Consider the following 19,677-nt stretch of genomic DNA (forward strand, 5'->3'; position numbering starts at 1 on the left):
AAGGTTTCAGGAAGAAAACTGGCAGAACCGAAGGTTTGTTGAGATAAAATTCCGACAGAAGCTTTGGGATAAAGGTGGGGCGGGTCTGCAGCACCCCCCTGGTAGCATGGAAGGACAAGTAAAGTCTTTTGCAAGAGAGCTTGGCTCTCCACCCAGCTGGTCAAGGTGATCGCCACAAGGAAAGCAGTCTTCCACAAGGGAAAACTCAGTGGGGGCCTGATGCATTGGTTCAAATGGGGGCCCCCATGAGTTTAGTCAAAACCATGTTGAGCTCCCAAGCTGGAGCAGGGACCTTCACTGGTGGAAAGGTCCTGAAGAGGCCTTTGAAGAACTCCTTGATGAGTCTGTGCGATCACAGAGAGGGCTACCAGACGTCCTGGTGTAACGGGCTATGGTAGCCAATGCACCTTGATCGAAACATAGGCCAGTCTTGGGCAGGGAAAGCAGGTAAGGAAAGAGCTGCAGAGCTGTGACCAGTAGTGGCATAATTTTCCTGCACCACACCATGAAGCGTTTCCATTTATGGTTGTAGCACGACAACATATATGAAGCTCTGCCCTTGGCTAGGATCTCCAAACATTCCAGCAGCAGTGAATAATGCTGAAATTCTAGGGCTGCAGCAGCCAGGCCATGAGCCTAAGCGACACTGGGTTGTGGTGCAGTATCGCCCAGTCTTCCCTGGCGAGACAATCCGGAAGTGAATGCAGCCAGATGGACGAGTCACTGACAGACGGAGCAGGTCTGGTTACCAGATCTGTCGAGGACATAGCAGAGCGGTGAATATGGTGTTGAAATGACATGGTCTGAATGTGTTGATCACACATTACAGGAGCGGGAATAGAGGAAGACGTAAAGGTAGAGCCCCGCCCACGAGAACTAGAAAGCATCACACAGGCTCCTTTGATGAGGGAAAACTGCTGCAAACCTCTGGCACTTGGAGTGGGCCGCTGTCGCTAACCGGTCGATCTGGGGTTGACCCCACTCATGGAAGATAAGATACTTGATTCTGCGACTGTTCTTGACACCTGCCAGGTGAAATGGGATGAGGACCACGCCCTGAAGAATGGCTCAGTGCCACAGGATCTGGGCTTCTAGGGAGAGAGCTGGGCAGCGCGTCCTGCCCTGCTTCCGGAAGTAGAACATGGTGGTGGTGTTCCACCTTGCCCCGCAACTGAGGTTGGAATGACTTGAGGGCCCAGAAGACATCCCTGTGCTCCATGACGTTCATGAGAAGGACTTTTCCTCCAGGAGCCAGATCCCTCTGGCATGCAACTGTCCAGTGTGGGCCCCCAACCCCTCCAAGGAGGCATCTGTGGTGACCAAGTGGTACAGCAGAATCTGAAAAGGAGCTGCTTGTGTGAGATGTGGCGCAGTCCCCATGATTGTAGAGCTTGCCAGAACCCCTGGGTCAGGGCAAGCTTGCCTGTCCAAGAGCCTCAGACCTGCATCCACTGAGCGTCCAGGAACTCCTGAAGAGGCCTCATCTGCAGCCTACAAAAAGGGACAAGGTGGATGCAGGACGACGACATGAACAGAGACTTCATGGCTTGTGCCGTCGCAGAATGCACCAACAGGTACTGCACCTTGCCCAGGATGGCCATCACCGTCTCCCTGACGGGGTAGCCAAGCATGCAACAGTTTTGAGATGGGTGCCCAGGAACAGAGCATTCTGCAATGACTCCACTCAGGACTTATAATTGATGGAGAATCCAAGCTCCATCAGTAGAATGGTCTCCGCCGTGTGCTGGTTTCGCCAGTGCATGAGATCAGGAGCAGATGAGCCAGTCCAGATATGGGTAGAAGTGGATGCCCTTTAGGCTTAAATGTGCCGCCACCAGGGCCAAGCCGAATGCCTTGAACTGATGGTGCTGGCCCTGGGCCACAAAACGCAGAAACATCTGATGTTTTAGGTGGATGGGGATGTGAAAGTAAGCGTCGTTCAGGTCCAATGTCACCAGGAACTCCCCTTCATCCAGCTGGCTGGGCACGGGCTGCAACTTGACCATCCTCAACTTCTGGGACTTCAAGTACTTGTTGTGGCGCCTTAAATCCAGGATCGGCCGCCACCCTCCTGACTTATTTCGTACCAGAAAGCATGTGGCGTACACTCCAGAGGCCTAAAGGCGCGGGAGGAGAGGTTATATTGCCTCCTTCCTTAACAAGGCTTGAAACTTCTGCAGCAGCTGAGCCATGTGTAGTTCTTGCTGCGCCAGAGGAGGAATGAAAGCAAACCTGTGTTGAAATTCAAAGGGGTGCCCCTGATGAAAAACGTCCAGTACCCATTTTTCTGTGGTGATGGTCCTCTACTTGTCGACAAACTTCGCTAGTTGGTCTCTCACTGGGGTGCGAAAGTGGGTGCCCTGAACCCCAGCCGGTTCAGGCCTGTTTGAGTGTCTATGTCCTGGCTTCCAGGCGACAACGCTGTCCTCTGCTGCCCTAGGCCTGTGAACTGCCCCTGTAGGCCTCCTGGGTCGTAGAATGGGAGGGTTAAGGATAAGGGTTGTTATACCCCTTCAGGACCTGCCGGACTTCCCCCTCGAGGACCGAAAGGAAGCCCACCTCTGCTGTAATGTCTCCAGGGAGCGTACAGTCGCCATACCCATCTTAATCGTCTGGAGAGACTTGTCCACAGTCTTGCTGAACAGATTGTCCCCATGAAAGGGCATGTCCACCACCTTGGATAGGACATCTGCCCTGAAGTTAGTGGCCTTCAGCCAGCCTTAGAGTCAGAGGGACAACCCATTGTCCATCTGATGGAAACCGTGATGGCATGATCCAGGAAGGCGAGATGGCCTCGGAACAGGGCCAGGGCCTCGACCTTCTTGTCCTCCGGCAGAAGTCCAAAATGGGCCCAAGCTTCTACCATAGCTCTGTCGTAGCGGGATAAGATAGCCAGGACATTAGCAACCTTGACGGTGGAGGCTGTGGTATAAACAATGCGCTTCCCCACTGCATTAAGCTTCTTCCCCTCCTGGTCTGGAGGCACCATGGCAGAAGATGGTGTCGATGTGTGATTCCTGGCAGCGGCCAACACCACAGAGTCAAGAGAAGGCTGTGGTTTCAAGCACCCGGGGACTGAGTCGGGGACCCTGTACTACTTCTCAAGCCTGTCTCTCAGGGGGAGCGTGCTTGGTGTCTTCAGCAGGACTAAACCTTCCTCCTAGACATAATCTAGCAAAGGTATGGCCATGACTGTCTTCGGTCTAGACTCCCGGCATTGATATGATGATATAATAGGTTATTTATAAAGCGCTTAATACCCAGAGGTTTCTAAGGGCGGACCTGGGGATCGAACCGGTGTTGCTCAGTGTCATCTTGCTTCCAAGGCGAGCATGTTGCTGCTGAGCTATCCTCCAGAGACTGGAAACCCCTCCTCCTTCGTCTCCTCGAGTACCAAGTTGAAGACTTTATATCATGGCATGAAAAGAACAGCCCTCATCCTGTGACAAGGCCCTGGTGGGCTCGTCAGCCCCCAGTCTGCCGGTATGTGTCAGACTCGTCGGTATGAGTCGCAGCAGTGTCTGTATCCGTACCGGTGTGTGGTGGATGTGGCGTCGGCTTATGTCTTGGGCCCAAAGGGTCCCTCGCCTTATGTTTTGGCCTGCAAGGGCTTCTGGCCAGTCGCATTGGAGGACTCTGCTCTGGGACAGGAATGGGGGTCGCAGACAGCCTTTGTTGTATCCCTGACACCAAAGTGTGGAGGGTTGTAAGGATGTCCAACAACATGTACATGGGAGTTGGTTGAGGCACGAGTGGAGCAGCCGGCAGCAGCTGGACTGGAGCGCCTCATTGGTCTTAACGGTGGATCAGGCTCACCTCGCAGAGATCCATCCCTGGACATGGCCCCACGGCCCCCCTCATGGTCTGAGTAGTAGACCTAGGGCAAATTGTCATTGGAGCTTGTGTAGATGCACGCAGACCCAGTTGGAGAATCCCTCTGCATCATAGGGGACACCCTTCCCTGCCTGGGGAGGAATTCTGTAGGCGATGGAGGCTCCCTGGTCCTACCAGATTCCTAGGGAAAATCTCAATGATGGGCACATGACCAGTCACGTCAGATGTGGTCGTCGGCAAAGCCGCCGCTGAAGCCTTGGCGGCAAAGACACTCTTGGTAAGCTGTCATCATGGTGGCAGAGACCACGGAAGTACCAAGGAGCCCCCTCAACGATGTAATGATGGTTGCCGACAGTTGTCAAGGGGATCATTGACGAAGCGGATGCCGGTGAGGTCGACCGGGTGACGCCTTGGAAGATGAAGATGTGGTCTTGGTCGACGATGATGTCATTGACGGTGGATGAGAAGAGCCACCAGAGAACTTCTCCTTTGCAGCCTTGGCGGAGGACAGCAATCAAAGCTTCAACAGGGGTCGGGGACTTCCTCTTGGAAGGAGCCCCGTAACTGGCAGGCTCACCCTGGACATAGACAGAGATGGTGAATGTGGCCTTCCCAAACTGGGCCCCATCGCTGCGGGAGCTGTAGCATGGCATTTGGCCTTATTTTGGCCCCCCTGTTGAGTGGTGTCCTCAAAAGACCTCAACCTCTTCTCAGCAGAGCACACTTGTGGGGCAGGGCCAGTCCTGGATGGGGCAGCACCATGTCCAGAGACCAAGTCAGGGGCCTTCCCCAACTTGAGCCACGCCACTAACCTGGAGTAACATTCCTTCCTCTTCTTCGAAAAAACAACGGCAAATCTCGCATCCTTCCTCATCATGGTCTGGATACAGGCAATAATAGCACTGGAGGTGCTGATCTTCAACAGACATTTGGTAGTCCACATTTCGCGTACATCTTGAACACTCCTCCGGACATCGTAGAAGGCGTGAAGTAGGCCCAAACCTGGGCCTCCGAAACTTGAATAGCTGGTGATTAAACAGATCTTCGCCGACAACGGATCAACGATCAACAAAGGAACAAATTGGTAAAAAAAACTAAAAATGTATTCTAAAACTTGGAGGAAAAGAAAAATTACAAAAAACTACAAAAGCAAGATGAGAGGACTCCCAACACTGAAACATGCAGTCTAAATCTGAAGATGGCCACCAGGGGTGGAGCTTAGGGAGACTCATTGGATGGGGGAAGTATGACCCAAATGACAGTGATTTGTCTACAGGAGAAATGCAGTTTTCAGAGTAAAGCAAAATTGCTTTTCTTTTTTACTGAGGATTCCCAGCTCGATGACGGGCATATTCATGAAACCGAAACACGTGTCGGCTGACCATCCAAAACACAAATAAAATGCACGCAATACATTGCAAACAAGAATGTAAAGGGTAAATCTTTCAAGTGCAAAGTATCCGGGTTCAAACACGTTTTATGATATTAGCCAAGTGTTTATTCGTAGTCTTGGCCACCGTTTACTCTTCCCTGCATTTTTCTGCAATGATCATCACAGAATGTCAAGGGCGTCGAGTTTGCAGATTGTAAATTCCAAGTTTCTAGCATGTCTTATTTCACAGAGCGAACATGTAGGACCTAACTATCTCTGATGTTATCAAAGGTTCACAAACGCAATTAACACTGCATTTAAGGTAGGTCAGTTTTCTTTTCGTCTGCATCCCATAAAGGCACTTTAGGAGTATCATTGGTCTCAGTAGAATTCATACTGTAGAATGTATAGATTGTAATTCTCTCTACAGTGTTGCTAATGTAACCTACTTGCACACCGTTACCAGGAAATTAGGTGTCTCTTTATTTATTGCAACAGTCTGGTTTTCTCCCTATAACCAGATAGTCTTCTGTAACCTATGCCATCATACATCCGGGTCTTGGCGTATAACAAATGTAATAAATAAATAAATAAATACTTCCAGATTTTTCAGATAACAATTCTGTTAGCAATGAAGGCGTAGCTGACTGATACTAGCTGGTCGTCATTTTGCCATACTGCAAGTATCCGTTTGGAAGTAGCATCTCCTGATTGTTCCAAATTAAAAACTAAGCATTCGACAGGAGCAACCATTGCGTCCAATGCCACCATATGTAAATCATTAATGCTGTTCGATTCAAGTGGTTCAGGGCACTGGTGTCCCATGCTTGTCCCAGGAGGGAGGGGAAAAAGTCTGCAATTCTCTGCTCCGAGATTGGTGTCAATGTGTCTACTTTGATTTTTCACTCGTCCCTTTGTCAAGTTTATTTTCTTTTACGATGATTGATTTGAACGTCTGAGTCGACTTCTACCAACCCCACCGCCCTGTTGTATTCAATGTCTGTAAGGTGTGAACCTGACAAGTCACTGGAATAGTTTTTTTTGGGTTTTCAACAGTGTTTCCTACATATACGGTAGAGTTGGACTTACTTTGTAAATTATATTTGCTGCCCTTACCTGCCATTGGCGGCATATAAAAGTAAACTCTCTCCACAGCACTTCCCACTGCTCCAAACTAGAAAGGGGCCACGCCAGTCTGCCCCAAATCGCCTCAAACTGCAGTACTCTGTAGCACTCTGCAGCGCTACAACGTATGCATGGTTTTTATAAATCAGCTGGTAGAGCCGGTCTAGCAAGCAAAAGTGTCCCCCATGAATGGCCGATACCGTAGATACACCCAGTAGATCTTGCCTCAAACAGCAGTACTCTGCAACACTTATTGTTCTAGTTTCAACCAGAATGACCTCAGTTTTGGATTAATTTAATTGCAGATGGTAATCCGTGGTTCAGCAACGTGTGGCAGGGGAACATGTTCAAGTTGCAAGCTACTAGCCAGCCATAAAAAGTGACTCCCCACCTCAACAAATACAGACAGCGCACTATTTCTTACGCGCCAAGAATAAATAATCACTAGCCAATGGCTAGTGTGGAGTACAAACATTGCACCCCAAGGGTGAAATTAAGACATTTAATTAAAGAATGTAGGTCTCAGCAGAATAAAATCCCCAGATGTACCCATCTGTATTGTGCATAATGTGGAAAAGTCAAATAAAGTATATGTTGAAGATAACTGGAGCGTGGGATATTTTGACCCACTCAGCTGTGCTATGTTACATCACTTTTCTGCATTGGTGCAAGAAATAGCACAAAATGGCCGTGCCGACTCCTGTGCGCGCCAAGATCTTTAAACTGCGTTTTGTAATCACCAGAAAATGGCTGCACCGCTCTGCCAACACACATTTCAGGTGGGGTGGAACAGAGTACTCACTGCAGCAATGTGCCAGTGTGCTCTGCAACATTTAACATGGAGTGAAGTGAAAGAGGCAGCAGCATCGTGCTGAAAACACAAAATGCCTCTTTAAAATGTCATCTTTTCAACCTTCAAAGTGCTGTTTGGTGCTAAATTCATCAATTCCTCCTGCACCACTGTGATTAAAGGGCCCTGCAATGCCCAGGATCATTCCTTGTGTGTCAGAGGAACCAGGCCTCATTTGAATGACAGCTACTGTCAAAGGTATCTTTGGAAAAGCAACCAGGGGCTTTGTTTTTGGCTATTTCTTTGCAACAGTATAAAGAATCAGCTGTTTAGAGAAAGACTCTACAGATGCTGGATACATGTATCCATAATGCAAACTCCTCCAGCACTCAAGGAAAGAACTAGAGCTGCACAAAGTGTGTATTTGCTGCAGATGAAAACCAAATTTAAAGAAATAAGTTAAATGTGCTTTTTCTTGAATGAAGAGCAAAATCACCTATTTTAAAGTATTTTGTTGTCTAAAGGCTTCATTATTTAAAAATGTAAAAGGATTTGTTACTGTTAGAAATCCACCTATAAACTGTTTTAATTCCGTAGGTTTAATGTAGAGATTTAAAAGGTGAAAATCAAAGCCAAACCCAGACTGAGTTGGTAAACTATATATTTTTTTAAAACTTGCTCTCCCAGTGCTAGCCCTGAGAAAGGGTGACACCTCAAACTGTTGGCACAGGACAGGCTAATTGCTAGCTTGGAGGCTTTCATTACACAGGATAAAGGGACTTCCCAAGTCATCAGACATTCGTCTTTGCTTCCGGCTGAGACCAGGGTGTATCGCCTGATTGAAATACTAAACAGGAGAGAGAAGGAACGCTATGGGGAGCCCCACAAGAGAATACTAAATCAGAAAAAAGACCCCATTTGTACTTTGTGACCTATTAGATAGAACAGATTCAAATCAATTGTAATTTTCAATGGATGGATTGCCAACTGTGGATAAGATGTGGAGAAAGGCAGCAATGCTCACCGTATCATATACAGTGGGAAGCTACTGCATGCCCTGACAAACACATGTTGCCCCAATTCAATACCTCCAATGTGTCCTTGTACCCAGTGCCATGACCAGGCCGAGAGTCTGACTGAATGGGGGAAGTCACTGCTATTTGGCCAAGTAGAATTGCAAATGATTTACAACAACTTTCGCCATTAGTTTAGAAACCATAGGCAGTTTTGTAATCGGTCAGAAATGAGCTGGCACTGTAGGATTCATAAGATTTTTTTTTTTTTTAGCAATGGTCTTATTCCTAGCCACCCAATTGGCTGGCTCCCCCGCCAGGCTGCTGATCTTGAATATAACCAAGTGCAGTGTTATACTACAAAGGTGCAATCATAACTGGACTTTCTCCTCAGTCTCTCTTTACAAGTATTTTAAGCATAAACCATGCTGGTCTCTGTACACTCACACCAAGGGTTAGGCCCGTGCAGGCTGTATTGGTATGGTTGAGGGCACTCCTGCAACCCCCCCCTCCAAAGCGCAATGTTAATTTGCTTTCCCAAAAGGATGGCTGCCGCAGAATCTTTGTCAGCCTCGTGTGACATCAGACGTAAAGAAAGCAAGATCCTTCCACATGCTTCTATAGCCTGCTAGGAATTAATCGCCCTGACCTAACTGGAGCGAGGAGGTTTGGCAAATTCTTTTACCAATGTTGACCATCTGCTGTCATACTTGTCTTAAACAAGACAGTGTGGCTTGTGGTAGGGCATTAAGAAGTCAGCAAGCAAACAAATGTACGAAAGTGTCTGAAATGTTCTGACTATTTACAGGTTCTTCAAAGATCTTAATGTGCTGCACTTGGGCAAATGTGTTCACAATCCAGATAGAGCTCAAACTAAATCATTTTGGAATCGGTGCTTGTTGGATTTTCAAATGTCTTTTAGTCATTAGATATAGTCTGAAACTGAAAGGAATTGTCTATTTAAATTGTGCTGATGCTGGCATTTGATAAATGTAAATGTTAGACAGATAATGAAATTAACTATATATTAGACTAGACAAATCAAATTGGAATTTTGTATACGTTTTATATGTATTAATTGAAATCATAGGAATGTATTTATTATTAAACTTTTAAATATTTTTATTATGGATTGTTTATGTGCGAAAAGTTCATAATTGTATCACACTAAGAATAAATACAAACATAAACATGTCTTAGGGAGCAGTAGTAGTGTCAAGAATTGACCTCTGCCACCATGTAGGGGATGGCAGGATGATGCATTACAAGACTCAAGGATTCCTCTTTTGTCACATTGCACTTTGATTCCATTGATTCCCCTTAGCCTTGGAGTCGCACCTCTCTACAGAGGTTTTGTATTTATATTGAGCGCACAACAAACTGAATCGAATCCTGTCGCAGATAGCATAATTAGCTAATGCAATGGAACATCGGACAAGTAGATTATAATCACCAGTAAAAGTTAGCCAAAAAGGTAAAGGAGAGATTAGGTAGGTCTTTAGACCTGCCCTAAAAGTCAATAATGAATTTGCCCTTCTTAGATTCAAAAGGCAGGCTCTTTCGTAATCTGGGACCAGTGACTGAAAAGTTACGATCTCCTCTTGTTACACAGTTCGACCTCGGAACAATAAGCAGGCATCGACTTCCGATCTTAAAGCCTGAGTGGGGTGGTACCGCTTTAGTTTATTCACCAAATAACTTGGTGCCAGTCCGTTTAGGCATTTAAATAGTAAACACCCGATCTTGAAACTGATGCGGTCTTCCACCGCTAACCAATGTAGAGAACGATGCAGGCCTGAGATTGGAGTGTTTTTTGATACACCAAACACCAATCGGATGCCAGCATTTTGCGCCTTTTGTAGGCAATGGATCGGCTCTGGCCAAATGTCCATTACAATAATAAAATGTAGAGTAGACCAGAGCTCTGACCACCAATGCACGATCAGTGTCAGGTATATTTGGTAGTGCCTGGTGAAGCAAACAGATGTAAAAGACTGATTGCACTGTGGCTGATATCTGGCCACAACAGCCCATATCGTTCTGCCATACGCAACCAAGATTCCTGACCTTGGTAGCGTATTTAAGGCTAGATCCCAAGAACTTGGGTGGTCTGGGACTGCTTTTTTGTCCAAGCAGATGTTTTGGTCCTAGTAGGATAATCTCGGTTTTTTGGATTAAGTTGCAACCAATTTTGCTTCATCCAAGACCCTACTTCCTCCAGACACTTAGCCACTGTAACAAGGGCGTCCACCACATCATCATGTCTAATATACAATTGTGTGTCGTCGGCGTATGAATGGAATCTAAGATGGTATTTCTCCAGAATATTCATTAGTAGACCGAGATAAATATTAAATAAAAGAGGGGACAGTGCTGATCCCTGTGGCACGTCGCAGCACTGGTGAAGGATTTCGGACATAAAGCCTCCCACCTACACACACTGTTTACACGCCGAGAGGAATGAAGTGAACCAATACAGGGCACAAGCATCTGCGTTCACCACACTTTTTATATCACCTAACAGGATACCGTTGTCCACTGTTTAGAAAGCGGCGAGTAGGTCGATCATTACAAGCAGGGAAAGCTTGCCCGCATCCACAGCCTGCAGCATCTCATCCCAATGGGTGGAGAAGGCCATTATCTTCAACAAAAGTTTGGAGCTGGCTTGTAACTACCTTTTCCAAAAGTTTTCCCGGCCACGGTAAACCTGCAATCGGGCGATAGTTATTGTAATCTTCCAGCTCAAGGTTGGCCTTTTTTTTTTTAATAGTGGTGACACTACCAACAATTTCAAAGAGTCAGGAACAAACCCCCGAGTTAATGACAAATGTATAAATCTAGTCATAAACGGGGCAAGCTCTAACGAAAGTCGCTTAGCAACTAATGCAGGAATGGGAAAAAGAATAGTTTGGTTTTAGTTGCGACAGGTGACTAAGGATATCATCCTCTTTCACCTATTTGAATCCAAACTGTACAGTTTTTGTCAATTCATTCTCTGATATTCTAGGCTGTGGTATATCTGCAACATCATCAGCCGTTGTAGGATCTAAATCTCTACTGAGTCTAATAATCCTATTGAGTCTAATATTATTTTGAATGTTCCAAATGTTATCTCTAAAGAACTTGTTATGCACGGTCTGACAGAGATTTTTTACAAAAGTATTTGCATTAGGCTTTACAAATTTGGCAATTGTTTTGAATAATTCTTGTGGATGATTGCCGCTGCTATAAATTTCTTAGACAAAATATTAGATTTGGCACTAAAAAAAGCTTTTTATAGTTAATCAATGCTCTTTTGGCTAGCTGGGCATGTTCGGATGATTTCAGCAGATACCATCTATATTCATGGTAATTATGTTCCTTTTTTAGTTCATGGAGTTGCGCCGTATACCAGGCATGGGATGAGCTTTTTGGAGCAATGGTTCTCAAGGGCACATACATTGTGAAAACGTTGTTCATTATCTGTGTCCCTTGTTGGATCAGTATCTACCTGCTACAGTTGAGACTCTAGTGCAAGAAAAGAGCAGAATGGTTCTGCTCCAAATTGTTCCTTGGTTGATGGAGACAGCAGTACAGCCCCAGAAGAGACCAATCATTTCTACAGAGAGTTTGTAGTACCTCTCTAATCAAGGTTGATGCAGCATATAGCCAGTAGGTTTAAAGACAGTACTTCTTGTTGAGGCAGAATAAATTCAACTTAACCAAGATCTCTGTATACAAAACATTTCTCCCAATGAGTACTTGTGGTTTTTCTTCTACTTATTCCAACTTTTATATAAACAATCAATCCTCTTCATCATTTGTAATTTGAGCGATGTGAAAGTTCCACCTACGCTCATAACTTTTCTTTACTTTGTCTTCTTACACAGATTCTCTCCATCCATTTACATGAAGCAATTCAACTCATTCTCCCAAAATATAGACCATCTAATACTATCCATCTACATAGAACAGCATGCACAGAAACTGCATTAAACATCTTGCTCCACTGTCAGATAGCTCAAGAAATATTCAAACTCACTCACACGGTTTAATGGTTTTTAAGAATTCAATGGGTCCCATGGCTGTCTCGTGTTCCCTTATCTAATGCACAAATCATTGCTAACCAAGGCGCCCCCAATCCTACTTAGTAGGATAGTGTACACAGCAGAGATCACCCTACTGCTTTAATACCATGCGCGAGGACCTAAAGGCAGAATGCCTCCTCAATCTGAGTTCCCGCAGAGGCTTACCAACTGGTGCTACTCTATACAAAAGGTTAGCTGACTAATAGGGGAATTGGATTGTGCCTTACACTCTGCCCGAACCCCCTCCTTTCTATCATGGCCTTGCACTCTTCTCCCTCTCACTTGGTTTTCTCCCATCACTATTCTCCTCCTGCGAAAGCCACCCTCCAACACTTAGACTCCCTCTATATTTCCTCCTATATCCCTCTGATGTCTTGCACTCCTAAGCCTTGCTTCCACCCTTTGATGTTCCTACTTCCTCCCTGATTCTGCTTCTCCCTCCTCCACACTGCAACTATTACTCCACCCACCTGTCTTAAACTCGCACAAACACTTCACATACACTTTCCCTCCTAGCTACACCTTACCCTCTCACACATCCTCACAATGCAGTGCATTTGCACTCACTAAGCGCCACCTCATTTGCTTCAGAGATCACCTCTACATTCTGCTTCTTCCTTCCTCCTGGTCTCTGTCTGCCACCTCCTTCTCGTACGACCTCACCAGAACAATGCACAGCTTCCAGGTTCCTGTCACTCTTTATGCCACCACTTCCCCCACCTTCGAATATTGGTTTACTTGCCCTGGCCCTTTTCTCCATGCAGGCTTGTCACGGGATAGGGATTATGGCCTGAGGTTGTCACTGTCCGGGTTGTCTTAGTGGGCTTTGTTCTGGGCTCCTCTAGGATAAGTGCATTCTGTTTCGGGGTCAGAGTCCGGCTTAGTCCCTGGTAGACTAGTGAGTGATGGGTTGCCACCGGCGCTGGAGTGTGTTGTATGGCTTCTCTCCCTACCTCGTTCCAAACATGCCCGTTACCTCTCTCTCCCCGCTGGCGAAATGCCAGCAGCACTGGATGCTGGAGAGTAGGGATGTAACGGTATAACGGTATACCGTTAAAGATACCGTGAACCACTTAATTGAACAATAATAACCGTCACATTGTTAATACCGGTATACCGTTTATACCGTTAAGTGTGCTTTTCAATCTGATTTGGAAAGGCTGCAGTAAGCAAGTGCTGCACAGTCTTGGTCTTGCACTGTTGGATGTGCCGTCTGCCAAGTAGTTTCAGTTGGAGCAGTTTTTAATGCCATTCCATAAATCACACATGCCTGACATAAAATCAATATGTTAGCAATAGGAAGAATAAATACAGTGCCAAGAAGGAAAAGGGTTTACTTTGGGATGGCGGCTTTGGGATTTATATATTTATAATGGATATTGTTTGCTAAACATATGACAATGGGGGATTTCCCTGGTTCCATCATTGAATTTACATATAATAAGTCACACTGCGAAATTCACTCAGCTCTGTGGGTATTCCCTGCTGCCATACCAAAGGGTAACATGTCCGTGATTACTGAACACCTTTTGGCCCGCAAGTAAACTAAAGGCTGTAAAGTAAAGAGAGCGTGTGTGCGTATGCGCACAAGCGTATACTACCATCAGCCTCCATTGATCTGTGGCATGCAGGTTATCAAGATGGCAACATGTTCATCTTCACCAGTAGCCAATGGGGGAGCTAAAAGCCTAAATGACCACTTAAGAAAAGCTATTCAGTTTGCTTTGCCAGTCGCAGCAGGGCTCCCCCCACAATCCCCTCCTCCTCTTCACACGTGTGTTTGGTGGAAGCAAGGGGTGGCATTTCAGTGGAAAGTATGTTGAAAAGCCCAATTCTGGCCCTGGGTGCCTGGTTTTGTTTGTGATGATAAATCTGACAATTTATGACCTTTTAGAAAATATTTGTTAAGATTAGTTAACTCCACCTGCTATACCGCGATAACCATGATATACCGTCATTTGGCAAGAAGGTTATCGTACCGTCATAAAACTAATACCGTGACACCCCTACTGGAGAGTTCCTTTCACTTATTTGGACCGAACCTCCGACGACAGGATGAAGACCGCATATGATGCTGGAAGGCGAAAAAACAAAGTATGGCAAGCATCTTGTTCATGAGACATGGAGGTACTGCATAACGGCATGCTGGCATAAATGGGGGAATAGGAACCAGGACCTAATAATCCTCAAGGGAAGGACTGGGTCTGGATTTCACACTGGTAGGCCTCCCACCACCAGCTGTGAGGGGTTCCTATCCCTCTTGACAAGGACAGGCTACTGGCCTTGTCATACCACAGAATCGTATTAACTAAAAAGGTATCCTCTACAATGTCTTACAGTTCCTTCTCAGGAATCATAATAGTGTTCAGTCCAACCAGTCAAATTACTGAATTTATGATGCTAGGGTGCGGTATTCAGAAGGATTCGATTGTTTGACATAACCACACACACACTATGTGTTCTGAAAAATGCATTAACTTTTACATTGGCATCACTTTAAAAAGGTGTGTGGTGGTTTGCATTGTAGATCAACACAATTGAAGAAAATAAAAGGCGTGTAGAAGGGAGTACGTATCCGAAGTTCGGTAAACAGGAGGTCTCAGTTAATAGTTTTCGTTGGCAATACTTCAAAGCATGCATAGGTATGGTGTTTCCAAAAAGATCTTGAACTTGACAAGATTTCCCAAAGTTATTACAAACTAATTGGAACAGGCTCTCTTGGCTAGACTACTGCAACAGCCTCTTCCACAATCTGCCCCTTTCCTCCCTTCGCCCCCTTCCAACTAATCCAGAATAGGACTACAAGACTTATCCTCGACTTCCAGCCCAGGGACCGCATCTCCCCAGCCCTAAAATCTATCCACTGGCTTTCAGCGACAGCAAAGATCAAAGTCAAGACCCTTTGCATCATCCACAAGACTGTCTACAGCCTGGGACCTTCTTTACAATAAACGCCCCCCGAACAGAATCCTTCAGGTCTCTTGCTCCAACTCTCGGCAGGTCAAAGGTTTCTCCAAGCAGAGAGTGGGAGGTAGACATCTTTCCTCGGCTAGCTTCTCCCTCCAGAACAGCCTCCCCCACCTCAGACTTGAGCCGGTTCAAGTTCCAGAAACTTCAAGACTCTTTTTTCCTCTTCCCCTGCCAACCCCTGTATGCTAATTTCTGCTGCTGCGCTTGGAGCCTGGTCCCTTCAGAGTCATACAGGGGCCAGACCACCCCTTAATAGAATACCCCCCCAGCATCCTTTGCCAGCACTTGCCTTTAGGCCCCCTTTCCCAGATTATCCCAACTTGGTCCTCACTGTCAACCACCCTCATCCCACCCGGACCCCTCTTCCGCGGACATTTGCCCACCCCCATCCTAGGGGGCACCCCACTCTTGCACTTCTACTTCTGCCCCTCCCCCCTTGCACTTACCACCTTGTCATGCACTTGCACGGTAGGATTGTCACAAGGCCAATATAACCGTTTTTGTTCTACTTTTGTGACTCCCATGCTCCCCCACTTCATCTTGACTTGTGGTGCCAGGAAACACTTGTGTATAGGCGCCATACAAAGGTCCAATAAATAAAAATAAATACAAGATAACCAATTAAGTGAGAGTCACCTACTGTTGCACTTAACGGGACAACGAAGGTCAACCTTGACGAAATATAAATGTTAAAACTGAATCCACCACTTATTTGCCACTACTTTTGAAAGCCATACAAATCCCACTGAAACTGCCCTTGAAGACGCCATCACTTATCGTGCGACAATTAACAAGAAAGAATATAAAAGTTCTTTATGACATATACATTATCTATTGAGATACTGAACTTGCATTTCAAAAGTGGGATCCTTTAAATTGAACATGGATCGAAAGAAGGATTCATGTCAGTACTTTAACTGTAGGCGTGTCAGACAAGGAGTCGTCAATATCCTACTTTTGTGTACAAAAGCGAGACTTTTGTTTGATTCGAAACTTTGCAGAGACATCGTGTTATTTCCATTGAATTATGCGCATTGAAATATCCTCAAAATAAAAGCAATGAAGTGTTTATTTGTTAGACTGCAATAAGGCAACATACGTTTTTTATTTGTAATTGGTGAAAACGTCAAACGTGACAATAAGTACACCATTATGACCTTAGTCGGAGATAGAGATGCTACTTAACCTTTAACAAAAAATAATTAAGTCGTCTGATGCTATGGGGTTTCCATGACAGGTCATTACATATAGGCTAAATAGGTCCAGTAATATATTCTCTTGAAACATGCAAGTATGGGCTTGTCTAGATCCAATGAAAAACAAGGGCAAGCTATTCTAGGCTCATTATACGTTTGACTTCGACTAGCTTGTTTAAAAACAACAACAACAAAAAAGTATCCATTGATGCCCATCAGAAAAGACACCGATATGCACATTGAAATGGTTAAAAATAAGGAATACGAAAAAAATGTAAACGTTTAATGCTTGATAAAATGTCATGCAACTATGATTGGTTTTGAAAACCACACGTCCCCTGACATTTGCCCGACAGTAAATTTGGTTAATTTTCCAATGTCACGAATATTCTTGCTACTCTCCACTAAATAGTACAGGCTGTTCATGCAAACAAAAATCATAATACAAAAAAAAAGTGCGGGGAAATTCCGTGCAGCTTGGAGTGTATTTTGCAGTCAGCTAATGAGAATAAAACAGCGGCATTTCACAACACAATAGCAGGTGTACTCTGTTTCAAAACAAACGCGATTGCATTGCAATTAAAGTTGGCATCATAGTAAACTAATGTCGCCGCGACAGCCAACCATGTTCAGATTTGATGAACGAGTCCGTTTAACATGCTTCACCTTATGCGGTTTAACCTCATTGTAAAATCAAAAGCTTCATTCACAAAAGAACTCGCCACTTTCCTTGCAATGCTTAAAGGTAAATTGCCCAATCAAGAGTGGTGGTTTTACCATGGTAAAAGGTCTCTTGAAACAATAAGCACCATATAGCTCTATAAAAGGCCACCTCAAATCTACAAATGTGCCACTTAATTAGCACCAACTGTTCCACGCTGCGGGGAGATAATGCTATTAATGATGCGGCCAGTGGGTAACTCCCATCCTGGTCAGACGCGCAAAAAGGAAGCACTGTTAGGATAAATATGCTCTTGACACCTTCCCTGCCGCACGTTACTAAACATTTTTATGGCCAAGCTTGCTACTCTTCGGCGACAGCTTGGAAGGAATGCAAGTTCTGTTCAGATGCGCGTGGCTTCAATAAAAATCGGCTATAAGTAGCAGTGAAGAAATTAAATCGTAACATTTTAGTGCTTGACAGTGAACACCCAATGATAGATATTCTAATGTGTGTCGGCATATTGTGTGCACGACTTTGAGTAGCAATAAGAAGTAAATGCTATTAGACGTAAATAATTACACACGGGGGGACTGGGGGTACTCTGTGTCTTGCTTACTGATTAGAGTGCCATTTCGAACGTGTTGTTTTTCACAGTCAGATGGAATATCACGGCTTCGCAGGTCGTCACTTTGTGGTCAAACCTTGCTAGTGTAGTAAAACACTCATCCCGCTTTGCACAGAGCAAATAACTTGAAGTCGCTTGCTTATAAGGGGAGTATACATGCAGAGTGTTCTCACATTGCTTGAACGGTGCCCTTAGATACGGTATGACTCACCTGTATGGATGGCTTGTTCAAGTGACCCAGATTTGAAGTTGTTTGCCTTGGTTCATGTCCCAAGACCATCATGTTAGCGTTGATCAATCGAAAGGCATCAATAACAACCTGCAAAAACAAGGTGTCAAATCAATGCGTTTTACGAAAAAGAAAGCAGTTGTGCTGCGAACTCGAAGAGCAGACAAGCCATGATCAGTTCATCTGCTCTTTGGCCCACTTCCAGAAAAGCATTTAATTATAATGCTAATAAAGAACCCCCTGCTGACTGAGACACCATCACACCAGCAACTGGCTCACAATGTAACGCGACACCAATTACTGCAAAGGCCGGGAACGGCAGCCCATTTTTGGGACAATTTAAAAAGTCCGAATTAAAAAGTCATCAGAACATGTGTGTAATACCTTCCAATGCATGCATACGTTTACCAGCAACACCATATCTTATTGAAATGAGTGACAGGGAGATAAACAAACGCAAAGTGAACTCCGGCTTAGGGAGTGTGTCAAAGGCACAGGCCTGTCACATCAATTACACCACTACAACACTCAAGATGACAACAACATTACAAGCAGCATGACACTTTCCCCTTGCATTCCCTTCTAGTCAGATGCTCTTGCCTCCCCGGACTATAAGAAAACTGAACTCCGTATGATAGATCCGAATAAAGAAAATTCAAGGTCAGGTGCGATTTGGGGATCTGTGCAGGCACCATCTGGCTAAAGCTTGAATAATAATTTAAATACTAAATCACACTTTCCACTCATCTCTTCTGCTGTTCGGACTTGGTAATGCGTGCAAAGATGTGTGTAAAGGCAGAAGATCGCTCAACTTAAATATTTATAAAAAATAACGGACTGAACTGCCCTTCATCGATTGCATCCAAAACTAGCTTCTAATCCTCAACCAGAGCTCTTCTGCCAAGATTATTCAAAACCTTTTTCATTCCAATTCCTTGTCATCTGCATACGCTTGATTTGTCTCCCACAGATTTGAAAACCTTATGTATAATTTTTGGATGAGTTCCTGTTGTTATTATCTTGGCAAAACACCCTAATAATGTGAGTAACAGTTCAATGCAATTTGTATTGCCTGTTCATGGATGAATGCAAAAGGAAAAAAAGGCTCAATATGAAACATCAAATGACAGAATACATGATACTTTACAAAGATAAGCTCTTGTACGCCATACAACTATTGCAAGTGAACGAACCTTGCACACTTTAAAATATGTGCAGAGCAGAAATAAACACCCTCTCAACGCAATCTATATCTGCCAGAGTCAGAGGTGCAATAATTGCAACAGATGAGTGAGTGGATGGACCAAAGCCAGTGAAAAGAGGAACAGAGGCAGATTTAGGTGTGTGGGAGGTGCTGGAGGGGGGAAGATGGGCTCCTGAGGGGGCACCAGCATTCTCAATGATTCAAGGTCACTGTTGGCTGGTTACTATTTATAGTGGCGTGGCATTCACATTTTCCCCTAACAAGCGCAAGCAACCAAGTGTAGCGAGGGAGTTAAAAGCAACGTAGTACAGTTGGCGGAGGGGCTCTTTGACCTAGACATTTTAGAAAATAAGTTCAAAGGGTGCATTTTACAGCACAATTTGTGTGAAAAATTGCCACAGTAAATCACTCTGATGTGACCACAGTAAATGCCAGCAATGACAATGTGAAACACTTATGTTGTGGCCACAATCTTTGCCAGCACAACCACAGCCCTTTCATGATGCGGCACCCACAACATATGCAAAAGATGAAACGTTACACAGTGTATGTACAATGGTAAGAAACCATAGTATCAAAACGTAAGTT

At 45.0% G+C, this 19,677-nt stretch overlaps 1 protein-coding gene across 1 annotated transcript in view; it reads right to left on the minus strand.

Moving 5' to 3' along the window:
- The window catches only part of PSMD14 (proteasome 26S subunit, non-ATPase 14), a 1,137,097-nt gene that overhangs the window by 132,509 nt on the left and 984,911 nt on the right, over positions 1-19,677 (minus strand). The window contains exon 7 of the mRNA XM_069616337.1: positions 17,868-17,975. Within this exon, the coding sequence (XP_069472438.1) occupies positions 17,868-17,975 (108 nt within the window). The remainder of the gene's footprint in view (positions 1-17,867; positions 17,976-19,677) is intronic.

Source organism: Ambystoma mexicanum, chromosome 9 (genome assembly GCF_040938575.1).
Source record: "Ambystoma mexicanum isolate Mex_15411 chromosome 9, UKY_AmexF1_1, whole genome shotgun sequence".
NCBI classification, from domain to species: Eukaryota; Metazoa; Chordata; class Amphibia; order Caudata; family Ambystomatidae; genus Ambystoma; species Ambystoma mexicanum.